We start from the raw sequence: 20,107 nt of genomic DNA on the forward strand, positions 1-20,107 counted from the left end.
AGCCTCATTGGTCTGTCACTGCTCGTCAATGTCAGAATATTTGAGATGACAAATCAAATCAAAGTAGGCGGGCTTTATTTCAAAGACGCTGCTGAGCGCGAATTTCGAGATGGTGCTCGATGCAGAGCCAAATGGGAGGAGCTAGAGCTCGAGCTCCCCCTTTTCTGGAGCTCCAGCTCCACCTCGCTAAATTTAGTGGGCGGGGCTTCGCTGCAGCTTCCAATGGGAAGAGCTAGAGCTCTAGCTCACCCTCGCTGGATCTAGTGGACAGAACATAACGCGCTATCAAGTCTGTTAATGTTAGTGCGAGTTTCACCCGTGATGAAAGGACAAGTTTGTTTTGATGCGAAAGATGCTGGCAAACATAATATTGTATTTTACTCTAAAATTTGTCATGATTATGATAAATTATAAAATGATTTATCGTTTCTGCAACAAACGCGTAAACACTTAATAAGAACATTGCTCACACTTTCTGTGGTTGTTTTTAAAAACTGTTGAAAACTTTGTATCTATGTATTCTTTTCTCTTTATTACGATGAACAGTTTCGTTGTTTTCCTCACTTTTAAAGCCGCTTTGGACAAAAGCGTCTGCTATATGATTATGTAAATTACTAGACAAAGGCAATGTGAAAGCTTACTATCTGTGCACCCGTTTATTTTGTCCACCGGAGTAACGCGAGTTGATTAATTCATTAAATAAAAAATAAGACTAGCTTACCTAATCTGCCCTTTTTGTACAGTGTAATATTGACTGTAATATTGGATAGACTCAACCTTCATGTTATAGGCTATGCATTAAGCTATTTGAATGAAATGGAAACAAGCAGTACTCTAAAACCAGCTGTGTGACTTCCCACACTAGTCTAGAGGAAAAACAAGATAACTAAAGTGCTCTGACATTAGTGATGCATCCGCTTCACATTTTAATGGTATAATAAGAAGTACATTGAAGTACACACTTCATATAACACATAACATTTCTCTTCACCGAACTCAACCAATATTTTTTTTACATAGTACTCCCACTGGTAGATTCAAGTTCAAGTTTATTTTATTTATACAGCACATTTTATAACTGCCACTGACTGACCTAAGTGCTTTAAAGAACTACAAAAATAAAAAAATTAAAAGAGAATATTACCTGCATAACACGGATAAGTGCAGCAAAGCTAAGAGCAGCCTTAAACAGGAGTAGCAAAAACATTATCAAACATAAAATATAAAATAAGAAAACAGAAATCGCTTGATCACAAGCGATTCACAAGTTAGGGTTGTGTAAACAAGACACACAGATTTTTCTTCTGTCTCGTACTTCCTGCAAGAAAAGTTCCATGTCCTCTACTCTTTGAAAAATGAATAGGAAGGGAGCCCAAATTTCTTCTTCATATGCTTCACCTTCATAACGTGTGGAGTTTAAAAACAAGTCCCGCATTGTGATGGCCAACAAGGCATCATCCATCTTCATCCTTAAGATCTTTGGCAGATCAATCTTTCCAGTAAAGTACTGTTGGCTCTCTTCCACCCACTCACAGGCCAGCTGAATATTTTTCATCACCTCAGAGTCCTGTGTGCCATATAATAATTCCAATAATAATGTTATTAATGAAGTGCTGCTCATAAACACTTTTATAAAACAGGAAAGCCAAATGTATAAATAAACAAATTTCGCAATAGATAAACATTCCCTCAACATACATAGATATCTGGTGTTGGGGTGATCTCCATGACATCCGACTCAGGTGGACTGACTTCCATGTCAGCTGGTGGTATTTGTTCCTGGAAAGGAAGAATATTAGTACAAGTTATAATACAAAAAATACTTATGACAATTACTGTAATAAGAACACATTACCACATTCTCTTGTGCTGGTAAACAGTCAACATCCCACATCCTCCTGCCTGCTTGTTCATCTGTCTGGCTTGTTGCTACACCTTGAACTAGGTTAGATGGGCTAGGACAGTCTAAACAGAAGATCCATATTTGTAAATGATATGTTATGGTCTTAATAAAGCTTGTTTATTGCTGTAGAAAAGTGGTGTACAATCACGAGAAAATAAACAATTTCTTGATCTAAACTACTATTGTGAAAACAAGAGCAGTAGAAAACATGACGCATCAAGAAATATTCTCAAAGATAAAGTTGTTATAATGTCATACTGTTAAATTCCGATGCATTATTGCTCATTACTTAGTTTTCTGTCACTCACTGGATTGTATTGTTTCCTCTGCTTCAGTTGGTATCTGTGCAGCTGTGCCTTTAGTATAACAAAACAAAACAATACAGATTATAAAATAATAATACAGATGACCATTCATTGTTAAACAACTGACAAAATAAAAGACGTAATTAATTTACCCATTACTATCTGACCGTTGTGATCCAACTGCAGCTGTACATCTTTGCCCACTACTTTCTGGATACTGGCTTTAGTTTTGTTATTGCATTTTGTGTTGTGGTGGTGCAGTATGTTCCGATTCATGAAGATGTGCTCAGATGGTGTGAGGGTATTCAAAAAATAATTGTTCTTCCTCATGTCTGAAAACAATTGCTCTGCACACTGGCTGTTAACCCAGCCAGCCAGTTCTGGGACAAGTCCAATCCTCCGAAGGGCGTCTCTAGCATCCTTTGTATTCCTCTCATGGAAAACGTCATATAAGGTGTAGTGATCAGATGTCCCAGTGATTGGGTGGCAGTTTGCATCTGTTTCTGTTTTCTTTGTTTTGAGCCATGGTAAACTCACCTTTAGCTTTCCCTCACCAGCCAGCTGCAGATTGTCTGTGGTTGCTTCAGCCAGCCGCCCCTCATGTGGTCTAAATGGCAATATTTCAGGCTCCCTCAAGTTGGTGTGTGTTGCCAGTCCCCTTGCAAAATCATATATGGCAATGTTTGGGAAGTGCTTCCAGCTAAGCAAAATGTCAGCATAGTCTCTGGGACTCTCTGCTCTTAAATTATATTTGATTGAGTATACCACTGCACAGGGACACATAACAACTGCCCAACCACCTATGGAAAACACATAATTGATTTAATAATAATGTACATAAACAATATTTAGCTACAGATGAATGTATTATTCAATATGGCTCTTGATTAAGATCCTGTGGCAAATGCTAACCTGTAATGTATTTCTGTCTTCAAATATTCATCATGAGCTACAGACATTACATTCTCCTGGCAGAAGGGCTTTATAACACTGTAGATGCAACTACAGATCTAACTGCTCAGTGAAAGATGCATCTAACCTGAAGCTCCCCAGACCTTCTCAAAGATCTTGTCGTAAGATGACCTGTTCTTCATTTCATCCCGCAGTCTTAGGATGAGGTCCATTTTTGAGCCTTTAGAGTCCAGGCCACATTGCTTGCACAGATTTCGAACCATGTCCACCTATTATTTTACAATATTTAAATAATATTTAGCTTAATTCAAACACAGTGAATTAAATAATTAGTGTAACCAGTCATTACCTTGAGATTAATTAGTGCATCTTGAAGCCTCTCCTCTGTCATTTGGAGATCTGCCATTTCAGTAGCCTGTCTTGGTGCATGAAACTTTTCATGTTCTGTGTTAAAAACGGTGTCAGCCCTTCTAGTTTTTGGTCCAATCCAAGGAGCCCAGTTGGAATAACTTGGAGCAACCACAAACGGGTTCTTTCGGCCACCTTGAAAAAAAAAAGAAAAAAAAGAAGAAGTAAATACAAGAACATGGGGCGAAACTGTTGGTAACTGCCTTGTGTGAACCCACACTCAAATTTGTTTTCAATTAAGAATGTTGCCTTAGTTAACAATTATGATTAAGACGAAACAGTGGTAGTAACATGCATTCCATGCATTCCATCACTCCATTCTTGATATCTGTACATCAGCCCGCAGTCAGGACATGCCCTGCAGTATGTAGAAAAGCCTTAAAAAACAAAAGGAAAAGAAAAACGTCTCGGTTACGTATGTAACCCTCGTTCCCTGAGTAGGGAACGGAGACGTTACGTCAGAAGTGACGGAGATTGGGGGTTTCGCATAGAAAGCCAATTCTCTTCGAGTATTTAAAAACGAGCCAATGGCATGCAATGCCTTGGGGCTGCGGAAATTTGCATAGCGTACTCCGCCCTACTCCGTGAGTATAAAAGGAGGAAGTGAACGCAACCGCAGTATGTCTTCGCTGAGGAGCCAAGACTGAACTCGGCGTCTACCCAGCGATACAGCAGAAGTGGCAGGGAGACGTAACGTCTCCGTTCCCTACTCAGGGAACGAGGGTTACATACGTAACCGAGACGTTCCCTTTCGTAGTCACTTCGAGTTACGTCAGAAGTGACGGAGATTGGGGGTCTGTGCCATCACGCCATCTTCAAGCTGTCTTCCAGTGCCCTGCGAAAGACTGAACCCCCGAGCCTTACCTCTTTTTTTTTTTTTTTTTGGGGATCCGACTTTGACACAGGATTACCAAGGTACACTGGGAAACATATCCCGAAGGGGACATGCTACCAGCTGCCTACCGAAGGGAGGACTTATGAATACACATATGGCCACATAGGAACGCATATGGAACACTGGAGTACCAACCGCAGGTGGCTACTGATTTAAACTCCAGGGGTGGCAGATGGCTTGCCAAGGGAAGACACATGCTCAGAGAGGCTTACAGTGGATAATACACATGAGACGGTTACCATGGGGAACCGTGCGCATGGAGGCACCTAGCTAGCATCCAGAGCAACGCAGTGGTGCCCGCATCGTCGGTGCTGGAGGACTCAAGACTTCAATGGAAGAACTGAGGAAATATCGCACTTATCCAGTCCGGGGAGTGGAGTGGCGAGCAAGCGAAGACACCTGAGCGGATCCAGAACTGGCCGAAACGAGTACGTGAGAGGATACCGGCTCAATTCGCAGATTATAGAATCTGGCGAAGGTGTTGGGTGTCGCCCAGCCTGCAGCTCTGCAGATGTCTGTTAGCGAGGCGCCGTGCGCTAAAGCCCAAGAGGAGGCTACACTCCGAGTGGAATGGGCCGTCACACCAAGGGGGCACGGAAGGCCTTGCTGCTGGTAAGACAAAGCAATGGCATCCACTATCCAGTGGGACAGCCGTTGCTTTGAGAGAGCCCTTCCCTTCTGGCTCCCTCCATGACAGACAAAGAGCTGGTCTGAGGTCCTAAAAAACACTGCGTTCTGTCGACATAGGTGCGGAGAGCACGTACCGGACAGAGCAGTGCCAAGGCTGGGTCTGCCTCCTCCGGGGGCAGCGCTTGCAGGTTCACCACCTGGTCCCGGAAGGGAGTGGTGGGAACCTTGGGCACATATCCAGGCCGGGGTCTCAGGATCACGTGAGAGTAAGCCGGCCCGAACTCCAGGCACGCTTCGTCAACGGAGAATGCGTGCAGGTCCCCCACCCTCTTGATGGAGGCCAATGCAACCAGGAGTGCTGTCTTCATGGACAGAAACTTTAACTCTACCGATTGCAAAGGCTCAAAGGGATGCCTCTGCAGAGCACTTTAAACTACCGAGAGGTCCCAAGAGGGTACGAGGGGAGGACGAGGCGGATGCAGCCTCCTCGCTCCCCTCAGGAACCTGATGACCAGGTCGTGCTTCCCTAAGGACTTACCTTCCACTGCTTCATGAGAAGCGGCAATGGCCGCGACGTAAACCTTAAGGGTGGAGGGCGACAGCCTGCGCTCCAACCCTTCTTGCAGGAAGGAAAGCACGACACTGATCGAACATCTCCGGGGGTCTTCTCCGCGAGAAGAGCACCAATTGACGAAGAGGTTCCACTTCAACGCATAAAGGTGTCTCGTGGACGACGCTCTTGCGGAAGTGATGGTTGCCGCCACCGCAGGTGGCAGCGAACTCAAACCTGCCCCGTCCCGTCCAGGAGCCACACGTGCAGCCTCCAAAGATCGGGACGAGGGTGCCACAGAGTGCCCCGTCTCTGAGAGAGTAGGTCTTGTCTCAGAGGAATAGGCCAAGGAGGTGCTGTCGCGAGGAGCATGAGATCGGAGAACCACGTCTTGGTGGGCCAGTAGGGGGCTACCAGCAAGACCTGCTCCTCGTCCTCCTTGATCTTGCACAACACCCGTGCAAGGAGGCTCACTGGGGGAAACGCATACTTGCGTGGGCCCCGTGGCCAGCTGTGCGCCAGCGCATCCGAGCCGAGAGTGCCGCGGGTCAGAGAATAAAACTGGGCGCAGTGGGACGAGTCCCGAGAGGCGAACAGGTCTATCTGTGCCTCCCCGAACTCGTCCCAAATCAGCTGGACCGACTGAGGATGGAGTCGCCATTCGCCGGAGAGGGGACGGACCCGGGACAGCTCGTCGGCTGCCCAGTTCCGGTCTCCAGGAATGTAAACTGCACGAAGGGACCTCAGGTGCTTCTGACTCCATATCAAGAGGTGGCGGGCGAGCTGCGACAACTGGCGTGAGCGTAGACCCCCCTGGTGGTTGATGTACGCTACTGCCGTAGTGTTGTCTGAGCGGACAAGCACATGCTGGCCCTTGAGCAACGCTCGGAAGCGGTGCAGGGCGAGCCGTACTGCCAACAGCTCGAGGCAATTGATGTGCATGAGGCGCTGGGCTCCTGTCCAGGAACCGGCGGCTGCATGCCCATTGCACATGGCACCCCAACCCGTGGTAGATGCATCCGTGGAGACGACGAGATGTCTGGAAACTCGCTGAATAGGGACACCTGTCCGTAGAAAGCTGAGGTTCGACCACGGGAAGAAGGTTCGCCGGCATGCCGGAGTCACTGGGACTCGGAGCGAGCCGCGATGCCATGCCCACCTCGGGACTCGATCGCGAAGCCACAGCTGAAGCGGTCTCATATGAAGCAAACCGAGCGGCGTTGCCGCGGCCGCGGATGCCATATGCCCCAGGAGCCTCTGAAAAAGTTTCAGTGGAACCGCACTCTTGCCCTCGAACTGACGAAGGCAAGCCAGCAGTGAGTGCGCGCGCTCGTTCGTGAGCTGCGCGGACATGGCGACCGAGTCTATCTCCATGCCGAGAAAAGAGATCCTCTGCACGGGGCAAAGTTTGCTCTTTTCCCGGTTGACCCGAAGGCCCAAACGGGCTAGGTGCCGGAGCACCAAGTCTCTGTGTTCGCAAGCTGAGCTCGGGAGTGTGCTAGTATCAGCCAGTCGTCGAGATAATTCAGGATGCGAACCCCGTGTTCGCGAAGGGGAACAAGGGCTGCCTCGACGATCTTCGTGAAGACGCGAGGGGACAAAGCTAACCCGAATGGGAGAACGGCGTACTGATATGCCTGGCCCTCGAAGGCAAACCGAAGAAACGGTCTGTGTCGAGGTAAGATGGACACATGGAAGTACGCGTCCTTCAGGTCGATCGCTGCAAACCAATCCTGATACCGAACACATTCGAAATGCGTTTGGCCGTGAGCATCTTGAACGGTAGTCGATGGAGAGAACGGTTCAAAATGCGCAGGTCCAGGATCGGTCGTAACCCACCGGTCTTCTTGGGGACAATGAAGTAGGGGCTGTAAAACCCGGACTCCACCTCGGCTGGAGGGACCGTCTCGATTGCACCCTTCGCCAGCAGGGTCGCAATCTCCGCTCTCAGGAGTGGGGCATTGCCACCAACTATCGTGGAGCGAACTCCCCTGAAGCGGGGAGGAGACCGTGCGAACTGAATCGCGTAGCCGAATCTGATCGTTCTGATGACCCAGCGGGATATCCCGGGAAGCACTAGCCAGGCTTCCAGGAAGTGAGCCAACGGGGTCATGTGAACCACAGACGTCCCCCCGGAGGGGCAGCGTGGCGGGTCGACTGGCACGCGTGCAGGGATGACCCCGCTCGGATGCGTCGAAGCCCGCTCCCCGACGGAAGGGACCAGGGAAAGCGGAGCGTTCCACGGGGGTCCGTTCCGCCGGGGGTCTGGCGACAGAGGGGGAAGGGATTGGCGTAGCCCGGGGACGACACTCGCACCCTTCCGCACCCTCAGAGACAGAGAGGAATGTGTGGGCTGACGCACTGGAACGTCGAGCGCACTCATTCCAGTCTGTGGGCTCAGTGATGATGTCAAGTCTTTCTTAACCAACTCAGGGCGCTGCCCACCCGTGGGCGAGCAGCGGGAACTGAAAACGAAAGATTTTCCCCCCGGCCCTGCTCCCGCCTCCTGGGGAAAAACTCAACTCCATCACTGAGCAGCCCGTATCAGTATCATCGCTTACCTGGCGTTTAGCGGGGTGTGCGGCCTGAGGGGGCTGTGACGCCTGCCGGCGGCCTCCTCCACGCCGTGGCCCGGATGAAGGCTGCTGCTGGGGCGGGGCGGGAGGCAGGGGAGCCGCGGGGGGGCGTCCTCGGCGGCGAGCAGCGGGAGGCATCTGTGCCGACGACTGGGTGGAGGCAGCAGCTGGTCGTCGGGGCAGAACATGTTTGATTGCCTCCGTCTGCTCCTGGGCAGTGGAGACTGCTGGGCAAGGGTTCTCGACTGCACCGCCAAAAAAGGCCAACCTGGGAGAGAAGGGCGTCGAGCAGACGAATCCGCTCAGCGCTCCGAGTGTCTGCCAGGTTGACGCTCCTGGACCACACTAGTGGCCATCACCTGACCAACGGCGCGAGCGGCCACTTTCGTTGCCCTTTTGGAGAGCAAGGTCAGTGGCGGACCGCAAATCTTCGAATGCCGTTGGATCAGTCCCGCCCTCGAGCATATCTCTGAGCATCTGCGCTTGCACAGTGCTCATCGCATGCAAAGCGGAGGCCGCCCGTCCCGCCGCTCTATAGGAACGCGCCGCCATGGCAGACGAGAACCTACAGGCTTTGGATGGGTGCCTAGGAGGACCACGGAGGAGGCGCTCCGTGGACACAGCTGTATCGCAACAGAACGCTCCAGCGGGGGCATCCCAGTGCACCCACGGGCGGCCCCACCATCGAGGGGGGAAAGGCGGGGGAGAGATCGCGCTCTCGAGTGGACAGAGGAGTCCCCCAAGAGCGCGATAACTCCGCATGCAGCTCGGGGAAAAAAAGGCAATGGAGTTGGCCGTGGCCTCGCGGCGGCAGCTTTGTCCAAAAACCAATTATCCCTCCGTGAGAGATCGGGGGAGAATGGAGGATGCCACTCTAACCCAATACTCCCAGCGGCTTGAGACAGCATGCCGTCAGCTCGGGATCCGACACGGGCAGCGCTGGCTCTCCCGAAGGGGGCAGTGCAGCCGCATCCTCATCTCCCGAGGACTGTAGCCCGCCTAGTGATGCTGCGATCGACATCACATCATCATCTGGAGCGCTGCTCGAAGCAGCCGGTACCACTGAAGAGGCAGCCGACTGAATCGAACTAACGCTCGCTGGCTCACGCACTGAGGCGGGAGGTGTGGCCCGAGAAATCGTCGGGGCTTTATCCAACACCGTCACCGTTAATTCGCCGGGTCCCCGGTCGACGGGCCCCCTTTCGTGAAGGAAGCCGATCGAGTAAGGGGGACCGGGGCTCTCACTCTAGTGAGATTTTTTTTTTTTTTTATATATAAAAATATATATTTTATATATAAAATATATATATATCTTTTTATATATATATATATTTTTTAACCTCAGTGTGGAGATGGTCATGTCCCCATAGCAGGAACATGAGTCATCCACGAACGCTGCTGCTGCATGCTGAATGCCCAGGCATACAGAGCAGTGATCGCGACCATCAGATGACGACAGAAATCGACCGCATCCAGAAGAACACGGGCGAACCGTCTTTAAAAAGACGTGCCGCGTGTAGCTCTTTTATAGAGAGGAGGAAATTCACTCTTTCAGCGCTGAGGCGACCAGGGAGAAGCGCAAAGTCTGGCAGACCACTGCACAGATCGCAGGCAATGCAGAAACTCGCTGGGTACCGCCGTCACACCAACACTGAAGAGGACGCTCGTCTCGAAGAGTCTTGTAATAGCTTTCAGGAGTGAAGAGGTTCTCTTGGCTCCGAAGCGAAAACATACTGCGGTTGCGTTCACTTCCTCCTTTTATACTCACGGAGTAGGGCGGAGTACGCTATGCAAATTTCCGCAGCCCCAAGGCATTGCATGCCATTGGCTCGTTTTTAAATACTCGAAGAGGATTGGCTTTCTATGCGAAACCCCCAATCTCCGTCACTTCTGACGTAACTCGAAGTGACTACGAAAGGGAACATTAGTTAAATTGGTATGGCTAAGATGGTTTGAATTATATATATTTTGACATGTCTCACCTTCTACAACACCAGTATATGTGACAAGTTTGGCATGTGCTGTGATGAGCATTGGCTCAGTAAGTTGCCTGGCACACTCCACGCATGATGTTTCTTTTGGTATCAACTGCCTTGGAAGATCTTGGAAAGATTTGGAACCAGTGACCAAATGTTGGGGTAGTTGGGCAGGAAGACCTTTTTTTTGCATCAAATAGTGAACCATCCTTTGAAGGCCTGCATCGTCAGGAGGATATGCTTGTCCCCTATCTCCACCTGGTGTTGCTTTGCATACAGAATCTGTCTCTTGATTATTCACAACTGCATCTGGCCTGATATCACTCTCGGCAGTCATGAACAGATGTCGTTCAGTACTAAAAAGATGCCATTTTGCAATTGATTTATGAATACATGACTGTCTTGGTTTGGCACATGGACAGTGCCAAGACTTTTTTTTTAAATCATATGCAGCTATTACCCTGCCCAGTCTGCTGTGGTATGACACTTTTGGCTCATATATTGAAATTAACTTTTTGGATGGAGGTCCTCCAACAGTCACCTCAACAGAAAGTGGAACACCTGCATCAGTAGATGCCTTTTGCTGGTTTAAGCAACTCTGCTTCCTTGCATCCCCAAAAACCCTACAAGCAACCATTTCTGTCAGTGCCTCCTCATCTAAAATGATGGGTGTAGTTTCTGAGCGGTTACAGAAGAGCAATGACTTGAGATGATTGCACTCATAAGGTAGAATTCCACTCCTCACTGCAAATTCAGCATTTGCATTGCATTCGTCCAATTCACAGGTTATTTTCTGGCTTGCACCCCATGTTTTTTTTTTGAACGTGTATAGGAGAGCATGGTTTAAAAAACGACTTATCAACAGCAAAGATGCCATTTTTGGCATCAATGCATTGGCATAAAAGGTGCCGCTTTGCTGTAATATCTGCTACCCTTTGCCTGTGTCTTCGGTTCATGTGAACCAGCAAGTTCCTTTTATTGACTTTCATGCCACAGTGTGTGCAAGTCACCCTTACTTGCTGCCGGACACGTAATCTTTTTGTTGACAATGATGTTGGGGATGGAGGTGGTGCTGCTGATGCTGGGGATGGAGGTGGTGCTGATGCTGGGAATGGAGGTGGTGCTGATGCTGGGGATGGAGGTGGTGCTGATGCTGGGAATGGAGGTGGTGCTGATGCTGGGGATGGAGGTGGTGCTGATGCTGGGGATGGAGGTGGTGCTGATGCTGGGAATGGAGGTGGTGCTGATGCTGGGGATGGAGGTGGTGCTGATGCTGGGAATGGAGGTGGTACTGATGCTGGGGATTGAGGTGGTGCTGATGCTGGGGATGGAGGTGGTGCTGATGCTGGGGATGGAGGTGGTGCTGATGCTGGGGGTGGTGCTGTTGATGCTGGGGATGGAGGTGGTGCTGCTGATGCTGATGAAGCTGTTGATGCTGAGGATGGAGGCTGTCCAGATGCCAATTTTTTACACATTTTTAAATGTGTAATAAGACTATCGTGTCTAATTAAGGTTGATGAACAGTAACAGCAGTGAAAATGTGGTGATTGCCTGCACTTCAAACCACACTTGATGATGATAAAATCTAAAATGTAGAAAGAATAAATTAGCACAATTGTCTTTTTACATGTTTAATGCAGTGAATCGGTTTTGTGATGCCTTGCTCAAGAGCACAACATTAAGATCCTTATATTTTATATTATATGTTTTACCACACTCCCATCAAACACTATGCAGTGTGGGTGGAACAAATACCTGACAGACTCTACATCAGCCCTTGAAGAGTTATTGACATGTAACGTTAGTATTTATATACTTGTTTTTAACTTTGTAAATGAAAGTTAACTTTGAAACATTGTAAAATGATTCAAACTAAAAAAAAAATAACACAGAAAAACTATAACAACAATAACTGAAGTAAAGTATTTGAAATTAAGACTTCCCACACAACAGGTTTCACAACAAAATAAAATATTAAATTATTATTTTAAATGCTAGGAAGAAATTACTATTACATGCAAAATAAGAAATGTTCAACAAACATGTTTTTCACAAACAGCTAATTAAAATAATTTACATACCATCTTGTTGCACTGCATTTCCCATGTGGTTAGCTACATGGTTTCGGAGTTCGTGTAAATGGTTATACACCGATTTACAGTATGCACAATGAAATTTTATGCAGCACACTGTGCATCTCTCGACAGACCACAGGGGGTCTTGTCCTCGGAAAAGTATAGTCTGATGCATATATTGATGTGATAAGTTTAAACAAATATGTAATTAAAATAAACGACGTAACGTTACCACTTGCATAGACAGTATGACCACTTGTGGGGGATGGGAGATTACTAATAGAGAATGAGGTGCATTCCGCGAAGGTGGAGCCAATTTAGGTGGGCCGAGGGGAGATTTCGCCTTTTCAGACGATCTGTGGGGATGGATAACCCAGTTTTTTATATATAACCACTACACCTTTCAACAAAGCTAATAAAAATTGTTGCCACTCACATACTTGGCACATTACTATAATATCGGTACCTTTCTCCAGGTTATTTTCCCGGCGAATAAAGCAGGCGGCTACGTGTGGGGTCCGACATGCATGACGTATTGGTTGCCTTCATCCAATAACGTGCGTGGGAAAGTGTTGGTGTTGCGTTTGTCAACACACTGGCGAGTGATATTATGAAGTTGCTGTCTGTGCACGTCTTTTCGAGAAGTGATTTTAGCCCCGGAAAGATTGAACTTAACTAATGTTGCCCCTTATGCTTCATATAGAGGGTTTTCACCGACGTCACATTCTGGGCGGCCATTATGGAGGCACTCGGATGTAAACAATATCATGGATTGCACTGTTTATGTACTACTGAACACATTGTTACACTAAAAAAACACAGAAAAACCCCGTGGTATGTGCGAAATTCATACAGAGAAGGCCTTATAAAGCAGGAAAGAGTGCAATATTTTGACAAACTAAAGTAAATATGTGGTAAATGTCCGACCGAGCTAGCTTCTCTGGAATTCTTCCTTCTATTTCTTATCCCGACATAGGCTACGTTCAGATTGTCAGCCCAGAAAAGCAAATGAAATCCGTTTCAAGCTACATCCATATGTGGTTTGAAATCCTATTCAAATACCGGGACATATGCCTCAGTCTGAACGATCGGATTTCGGGTGGTGTGTGACTCTCACGCCACATAAAATGATATGGTGCTCGATGCAGGGCCAACTCTTCCTAACTAACAGAGTATTTATTTTGTTTATTTGTGTTAAATAAAAATCGCGCTGGCGCTGAAATATGTTGCTTTTGAAATCATGCCGAGTGCTCGGAAGTTAACCTGCGTTTGCACGGCCCCCATTAAATCCAGTGAGGGGAGGAGCTGGAGCTCCAGCGAGGGGAGGAGCTGGAGCTCCAGCGAGGGGAGGAGCTAGAGCTCCAGCTCCTCCCATTTGGCTCTGCATCGAGGACCACTTGCGAATTTCAGCAGAGTGACTCGACGCTTCAGTTGCAAGTGCGAGAAAAGATGTAAGTGGCTAAACTTAACATTTCATATTTACATTTTTTAGGTCATAAATGTTAAACGAATGACAAAAAATAATCAGGCAAACTAATAGGCTATAGTTTTGTCTAATTTCGCCATTTTGAAGTGAAATAAATAGGCCTGTAACGTGACTCATGCAATTTAATAGTTTACTGTCATTGCGAGGGGACAAGAAACATTAACAAAGACCTTTTCATCATTTTAGCCACAAGAGTAATAACGAATGTGTACATATTGAGAATATAATAAAAAATTATAGCCTTTATTACATTAAAAAAGCTCAGCCTTCGAAGGGGAAGAGAATTTACTGCCCACTGACATGGTTTTAAAGCTATTTCTTATTCTTTTTTTGGTCTTCAAACGTCTTGAAATGCACATCAGAGAAATCAAAAAAATTGAAGCACCAACCTCAAATTTAGGACATCTGTGATTATAAAGCCCTGTCTACGGCCCTGTATTAGTCATAAGATCAATAATGAATGTGTATATGTTTTGAATGTATTTATAAACTAATTACCTAGCTTTAGTAGCTTTCAGTGAATAAACGTGTCCGAGAAAAATTATTCATAGGGAAAATCCACTTATCAGTAGACCCCGTGTTTAGTTTCTTCACTGCCAGACAAAAATGAAAAGCCTATATCAGTCACAGCTCATCTTTAGGAGGGGAAGAGACAGGGCAAGAGAAAAAGAGGGTGATGCTGATGAGGAGAGAAAAATAATCAGCTGCTCAGCTGCCCACTGACATGGTTTTAAAGCTGTTATCTATTTTTTTTGGCCTTCAAAACATCCTAAAATGCATATGTAGTGTAGATCAGAGAAATAAAATGTTTCTCAGGGAAACCCTGAACTCCCCTAACTAACCTACCTCACATTTGGGACAACAGTGATTATAAAATCCTGCCTTTGAATGTAATGAAACTGGTTAATAGTGAGCATTAGATCCTAAACTAAAGTGTCACCTTTTTTTTTTGCTGGGTGGGAGCAGTCTCGGCCTATTAAGCTCCTCGCAACACAAAGTGCAAAACAGTGCAGTCTAGCCAGTTAGAGACATGCAAAATCTGAGGACTGTTTTATCTAAAAAAAAAGCTTGGACAAAGAAGAAGCCCTGACGCCGAGGCGGCCAGGCTTCTAAGGGTGGTCCCCTCTGGGGTAGGGACGGTTTTGAGAAATCGTTTCTCCTCAGCGCTCTTTGGGGTGCGATTCTCTGAGGAGGATCGCAGCACTGCCAGTTCGGTTTCCCAGCCGGTTCGCCGTTTCAGGGCACAGAGGTGTCAGTGTACCCAAACGACCCTGCAAATAAGAAAAAAACAATAGCAGTCAGTTCGGTTTCCCTGCCGGTTTGCCGTTTCAGGGCGCCGAAGTGCCCGCTTTTTCCAACGATCCTCCGAGGGGGGTCGTAGGAACTAAGCTAGTTAGATGTAGGCAAGATCTAAGGACTGTCGTCCTCTTTAACATTAGAACGGCCACAACAGTCATTTTGACCGTTTTGAATTTTATATCTACAATAACTTTGTTGAAAAAAATAATAAAATCCCGCTGGTACCTGACTTTTCCTAAAATTGTCTGTATTTTCATTTAAAATGCTTTTCATATAAATTAAGTTACGTAAACGTAAGGCAAAACAAAAAAATGAACATATTTACCTATTTCGGCCATAGACGGTCATATTGACCGCACTGAATTTTGCGGTATTTTTTTGTTGAATATCCCGCGGTTGATCATGTTCACTCTAAACTGTCAACAGAAAGGTCCATCCGGTCACCTCTGTAGAAGTGTTTGCTATATAATAATTTCTACATTAGTTGTTGATCAGAAATAAGCAAACCGGACTAAAATTATCTATAATACTTACGTTATCTATAGGCTATAGCCTCTATATATATATATATATATATATATATATATATATATATATTGCAAGGCTAAAATGTATAAAATGAATGAGCGAATGAGGAGCAACATGACTCGAACCATGGCCCTGGAGATGCTTCAGAATTTGACGATGATGATTCGGATGAAGGGGAAAATTCATCTCCCCAAAGGGGAGGTGGGAAGTGACAGCGACGTTTCCTGGGTGCAAGTTAACATTTCCTCCTCATCAGAGAGTGATTCAGAGTCAGAGTCCACATCAAGGAAAAAGAGACGGCTGCTATCATCAGACACGGCGGATCCAGATGTTCCATTCATGTTGGATGATCCTGGTGAGCTCTGCTGCCCTGTCCTGCGCTGTTTGTTTTGCTGCATGGGCTGTTCACGTTCTGCTAGTCCTATTATTATTATAAGCCTATTGACCGCTTCGCAAATCGTCACTATCTAACATTTTCGTCATAGTTTTTGTCATTCAAACCTAGTTTTTATTTAGTTATCGTCTCGTTTTCGTCTTTGAAAAAATGTGGTTGACGAAAATAATTACGAAAATTATTCGTCAACACTGTTTTGAATCTAACGGTCAAAATGACTGTTTGTGGCCGTTCTAGTAGTTTTGGAATTCTGGCACTTCTAGTGCTAATAAAGCTTAGACAAGAAGTCCTGCCATAAAAATGAGGCTATCAGGCTTCTGAGGGCTCCTCCGTTGTAGAGACAGTTTTGAGAAATCGTTTCTCCTCGGCGACCTCTGGGGTATGACTCTCTGAGGAGGGTCGCAGCGCTGCCAGTTCATTTGTTCCCTGTCGGTTCGCCGTTCAGGTCACAGAGGTGTCAGTGTCCCCATACGATTCTCTGAGGAGGGTCGTTTAACGGTCAGTTTGGTTGTTCCCTGCTGGTTCGCTACTTCAGGGCACCGTAGTGACTGTGCAACCAAGGGATGGTTTTGAGAAATCATTTTTCCTCTGGGGTGCGACTCTCTGAGGGGAGTCACAGCACCGTCAGTTCAGTTGTTCCCTGTCGGTTATCTGTTTCAGGGCACAGAGGTGTCGGTGTCCCCAAACGGTCCTCCAAGGAGGGTTGTAGAACAGTCAAGTCGGTTGTTCCCTGCCGGTTATCTGTTTCAGGCCACCGAAGTGGCTGTTCAATCAAATCCAGAGGCCAGTCTCGAGAGACTGGTACCCTTAGTAGATTTTGTGGCAGCGTGGAAACTTCTGCCAAATATATCTCATTGGGTCCTGCAGATTATAAAATCAGGTTACAGAATTCAGATCAGTTCTCGTCCGCCCAGATTTCTTGGGGTCCTCCTTTCATGGGTAGACCCCAAGCAGGCTTTGGATATGGAGCAGGAAGTACTGGCACTTCTGCAAAAGGAGCAGTAGAAAGGGTTCCTCCTCCCAGCAGACAGTCATTACTTCGTTGGTTCCGAAAGAAGATGAGGGAGGTTCCTGAGGTTTGCTTTCGGGGGCGAAGCATACCATTATCGGGTTCTCCCATTCGGCCTAGGTTTTTTACCCCACACCTTTAGAGTATGCGTGGATGCCGCTCTGGCTCCTCTGGACTCCAGGGCATTTGCATATTATACTACATCAATGATTGGTTGATCCTAGCTCAATCTGAGTTCATGGCAGTCCGGCATCGAGATGTCGTTCTGTCTCATTTAAGGTTGTTGGGGTTGCCTCTCAGCGCCAAGAAGAGTGTGCTCTGAGGACCAGTTTTCTAGGTGTAGCGATTCTCACAGCCATATTGGGGTATATCTAGGCCAGTCACTCACTGTGAAACAGTTTCAGATTGGTGGGTCTCATGGCAGCTGCGTCCAACGTAATTACTTTTGGCCTTCTGTACATGAGACCCCTGCAGTGGTGGCTCAGGACCAAGGGGTTTTCTCCGAGGGGAAATATGTTTTCGCATGATCAAGGTCACGCGGCTATGCCTTGGTCATGTGGAAGAACCTTGGTTCCTCGCCCAGGCCCAGTGTTGGGGGCTTCTTGTCGACGCTTATTGCTATCGATGGATGCTTCCTTCGTGGGGGCGATCATGAGTGGTTGCTCAGCGAATGGCGGACAACACACTGATGGTCTCGTATATCAGAGCAGATATCCTGTTGAGGCAGGGGCTGAGGCTCAGAGGATTTTAGACTTCACCCTGAGGTGGTGGAGCTTCTTAGGGAGAACTTTGGTCAAACTAAAGTCAAGTTGACCTTTCACATCGTTTGTACAACGCATTGCTCTATATGGTTCTCCCTCAGGCAGCCAGCTCCTCTCGGACTGCGATGGTGCAGGTGTGGCCGAGGCTGCACTTGTATGCATTCCCCCCGATATCTATGCTCCCGGGGCTTCTGGAGAGGGTTCGCCAGGAAGGGGCTCATCTGCTAATAGTATCCCCTTACTGGCCGACTCGAGTTTGGTTATCGGTCATTGTGTTTCTTCTGGACGGCTCTCCCATGGAGATTCCGCTCAGGAGGGACCTGCTGTCCAAGGTTATAATCGTTAACGAAAACTAACGAAAAAACGAAAACTAGATGGGAAAAAACATTGTCGTTAACTGAAATAAAAATAAAAACGAGCCATTACAAAAAAACTATAACTAACTAAAACTGTAATGTGTGTTTGCAAAACTAACTAAAATAAAATAAAATTATAGAGCAAATGTCCTTAGTTTTCGTCTTTAACACTATTTAAAACACGCAGTGTATTCGTTGCATTTCATTTCCCTGTAACGCTTTCTCCCTCCGTCTCTCTCTCAAATGCACGCACACACACAGCCCCTCCCCTCCGTGCAATGCACACCGCGTCTCTATGAAAACGAGGGTTCGATCAATGTTAAAAGCAAGTTCGCGAAAGGTTGGTATCTCATGATGAACATTTTACACAATCACACATTAAAAGGTGGTGTAAAAATATGTTAAATTCTTAATACAATTCTGTAAGTGTGTTAATGTCAACCCGAGAAGCGATTGAGCCTTCGTTAGAAAGTTACTGACTTGGTTGCAATTTTGAGGTAAAATGCTGCTTGGCAGTGGGCATGGCCGTGGCTAACCAGTCCGGACCTCGGCCATTTTTTTTTACATTCAAAAATGGAATGGCATGATTGAATGATTATGTGAATGATTAATTAGCCATGTTTAGACCACCTGTGTGTTTGCAATTCATGTTGCAGCGAGAAGCTAGCGCAGTGAAGGGGGCTTGAGAACGCATTGTGAATGAGGGCGCTAGTGTAGCCTCTGTGTTGCCAGATCCACCTAATCGAATGGTGCGGTAATCTTCTGGACCTGTTTTTCGGATTTTTTGTGACACTTTAGGAAGTTATTATAGTGGAAAGTTGCATGTTAGTGTTAGTGATATATTAATCTTATTTCCAAAACACAAGCTTTGAAGTAATTTCGAATTGTTATTATATTATTTGCTTGTTTTTCGTAGCAATATCTGGCAACATTTTACTGTCTGCGTTAATAAAAAAAGCTTTTTTTTTTATTGACAAACTGCAATTGCATAAGGCAACCACTCCAAACGCAATGATCATTGTGATTATCTGTAAAAACAATAGCATAATACAGATCTGTATGTTACAGAATAAAATTTGCCAAAATAACCTTACTGGCCAGCTGGAAGACAGCTCATGCTTTGTTAACGTTTCACATAGTCATCATAAATGCAATAATTAAAGTAGTGTTTCTCAACTAGCAATCTATTCAACTAGCAATTTATTTAGACCTACTTTTATTCTGTTTCTTTGCACAAAACTCTCCAGAAAGTGCCATTTAATAGTTAATATATGATATATATATATATATATATATATATATATATATATATATATATATATATGGTAAATTCCTTTAAAAAAATCCCTTCATGTCCATGGGGAAATGTGGGTCCAATAGCCTAACCATTATTATAATTATTGTGAGGTAATTATTAACCATTATTACCTCACTAGTTTTCAGACCCTGGTTGCAGCCTTGCTGCTTGGTTGTCGGTGTCAAAACTCTATAAGCTGTGATTCAAATATTAAATAATGTTATGTCATTATTTTACTCTTACACTGACTGTTTGCTGCTTCTGTCCAGATTAGTGTTGTATAGGGTAAATTTAGTATAAGGTGTGGAAATTGTAAAGCTGTGGGATTTTTTTATAGAAGATATCTAGATTGTTACGGTAAAGGATTTTCACATTGTAGGCTTCATTTTATGTACTGGTTTTAATGTTGAATAGATATTTCTAAAATTGTATGATGTTTTTGTTGAGTTATTGTTACACAATTCTTTTTCTGACCTTTTTCAACCTTGCCCCTGACAAATAACCCAAACTACAAAAAAAAAAGACTAAAACTAACACTAAAACTAATAAAAACTAAACTAAAACTAAGCATTTTCAAAAAATAGAAACTAAACTAAACTAGCAAACCCACTTTTAAAACTAATTAAAACTAAACTGAATTTGAAAACAAAAATTCAAAACGAAATAAAAATAAAAACTAATGAAAAATGCAAAACTATAATAACCTTGCTGCTGTCACAGGCAGGGGGCATGATATCTCACCCTCAA

The 20,107-nt window shown here is 45.8% G+C and overlaps 1 protein-coding gene and 1 pseudogene across 1 annotated transcript; both read right to left on the reverse strand.

Moving 5' to 3' along the window:
• Positions 1–1,172: 1,172 nt before the first annotated feature.
• LOC148977377 (uncharacterized) lies at positions 1,173–3,345 on the reverse strand. Its single transcript, XM_089116609.1, has 6 exons — positions 2,361–3,345; positions 2,212–2,259; positions 1,856–1,965; positions 1,699–1,779; positions 1,399–1,567; positions 1,173–1,183 (listed from the first exon to the last, which is right to left on the reverse strand). Exons 1-6 carry the CDS (start codon positions 2,989–2,991, stop codon positions 1,173–1,175), a joined length of 1,050 nt encoding a protein of 349 aa, XP_088972735.1. The 5' UTR covers positions 2,992–3,345.
• A 450-nt stretch (positions 3,346–3,795) lies between these two features.
• On the reverse strand, positions 3,796–13,617 carry LOC148977378 (uncharacterized; annotated as a pseudogene).
• Positions 13,618–20,107: the final 6,490 nt, after the last annotated feature.

This window comes from Pimephales promelas, chromosome 10 (assembly GCF_988280905.1).
Source record: "Pimephales promelas chromosome 10, fPimPro1.hap1.1, whole genome shotgun sequence".
Lineage (NCBI taxonomy): Eukaryota > Metazoa > Chordata > Actinopteri > Cypriniformes > Leuciscidae > Pimephales > Pimephales promelas.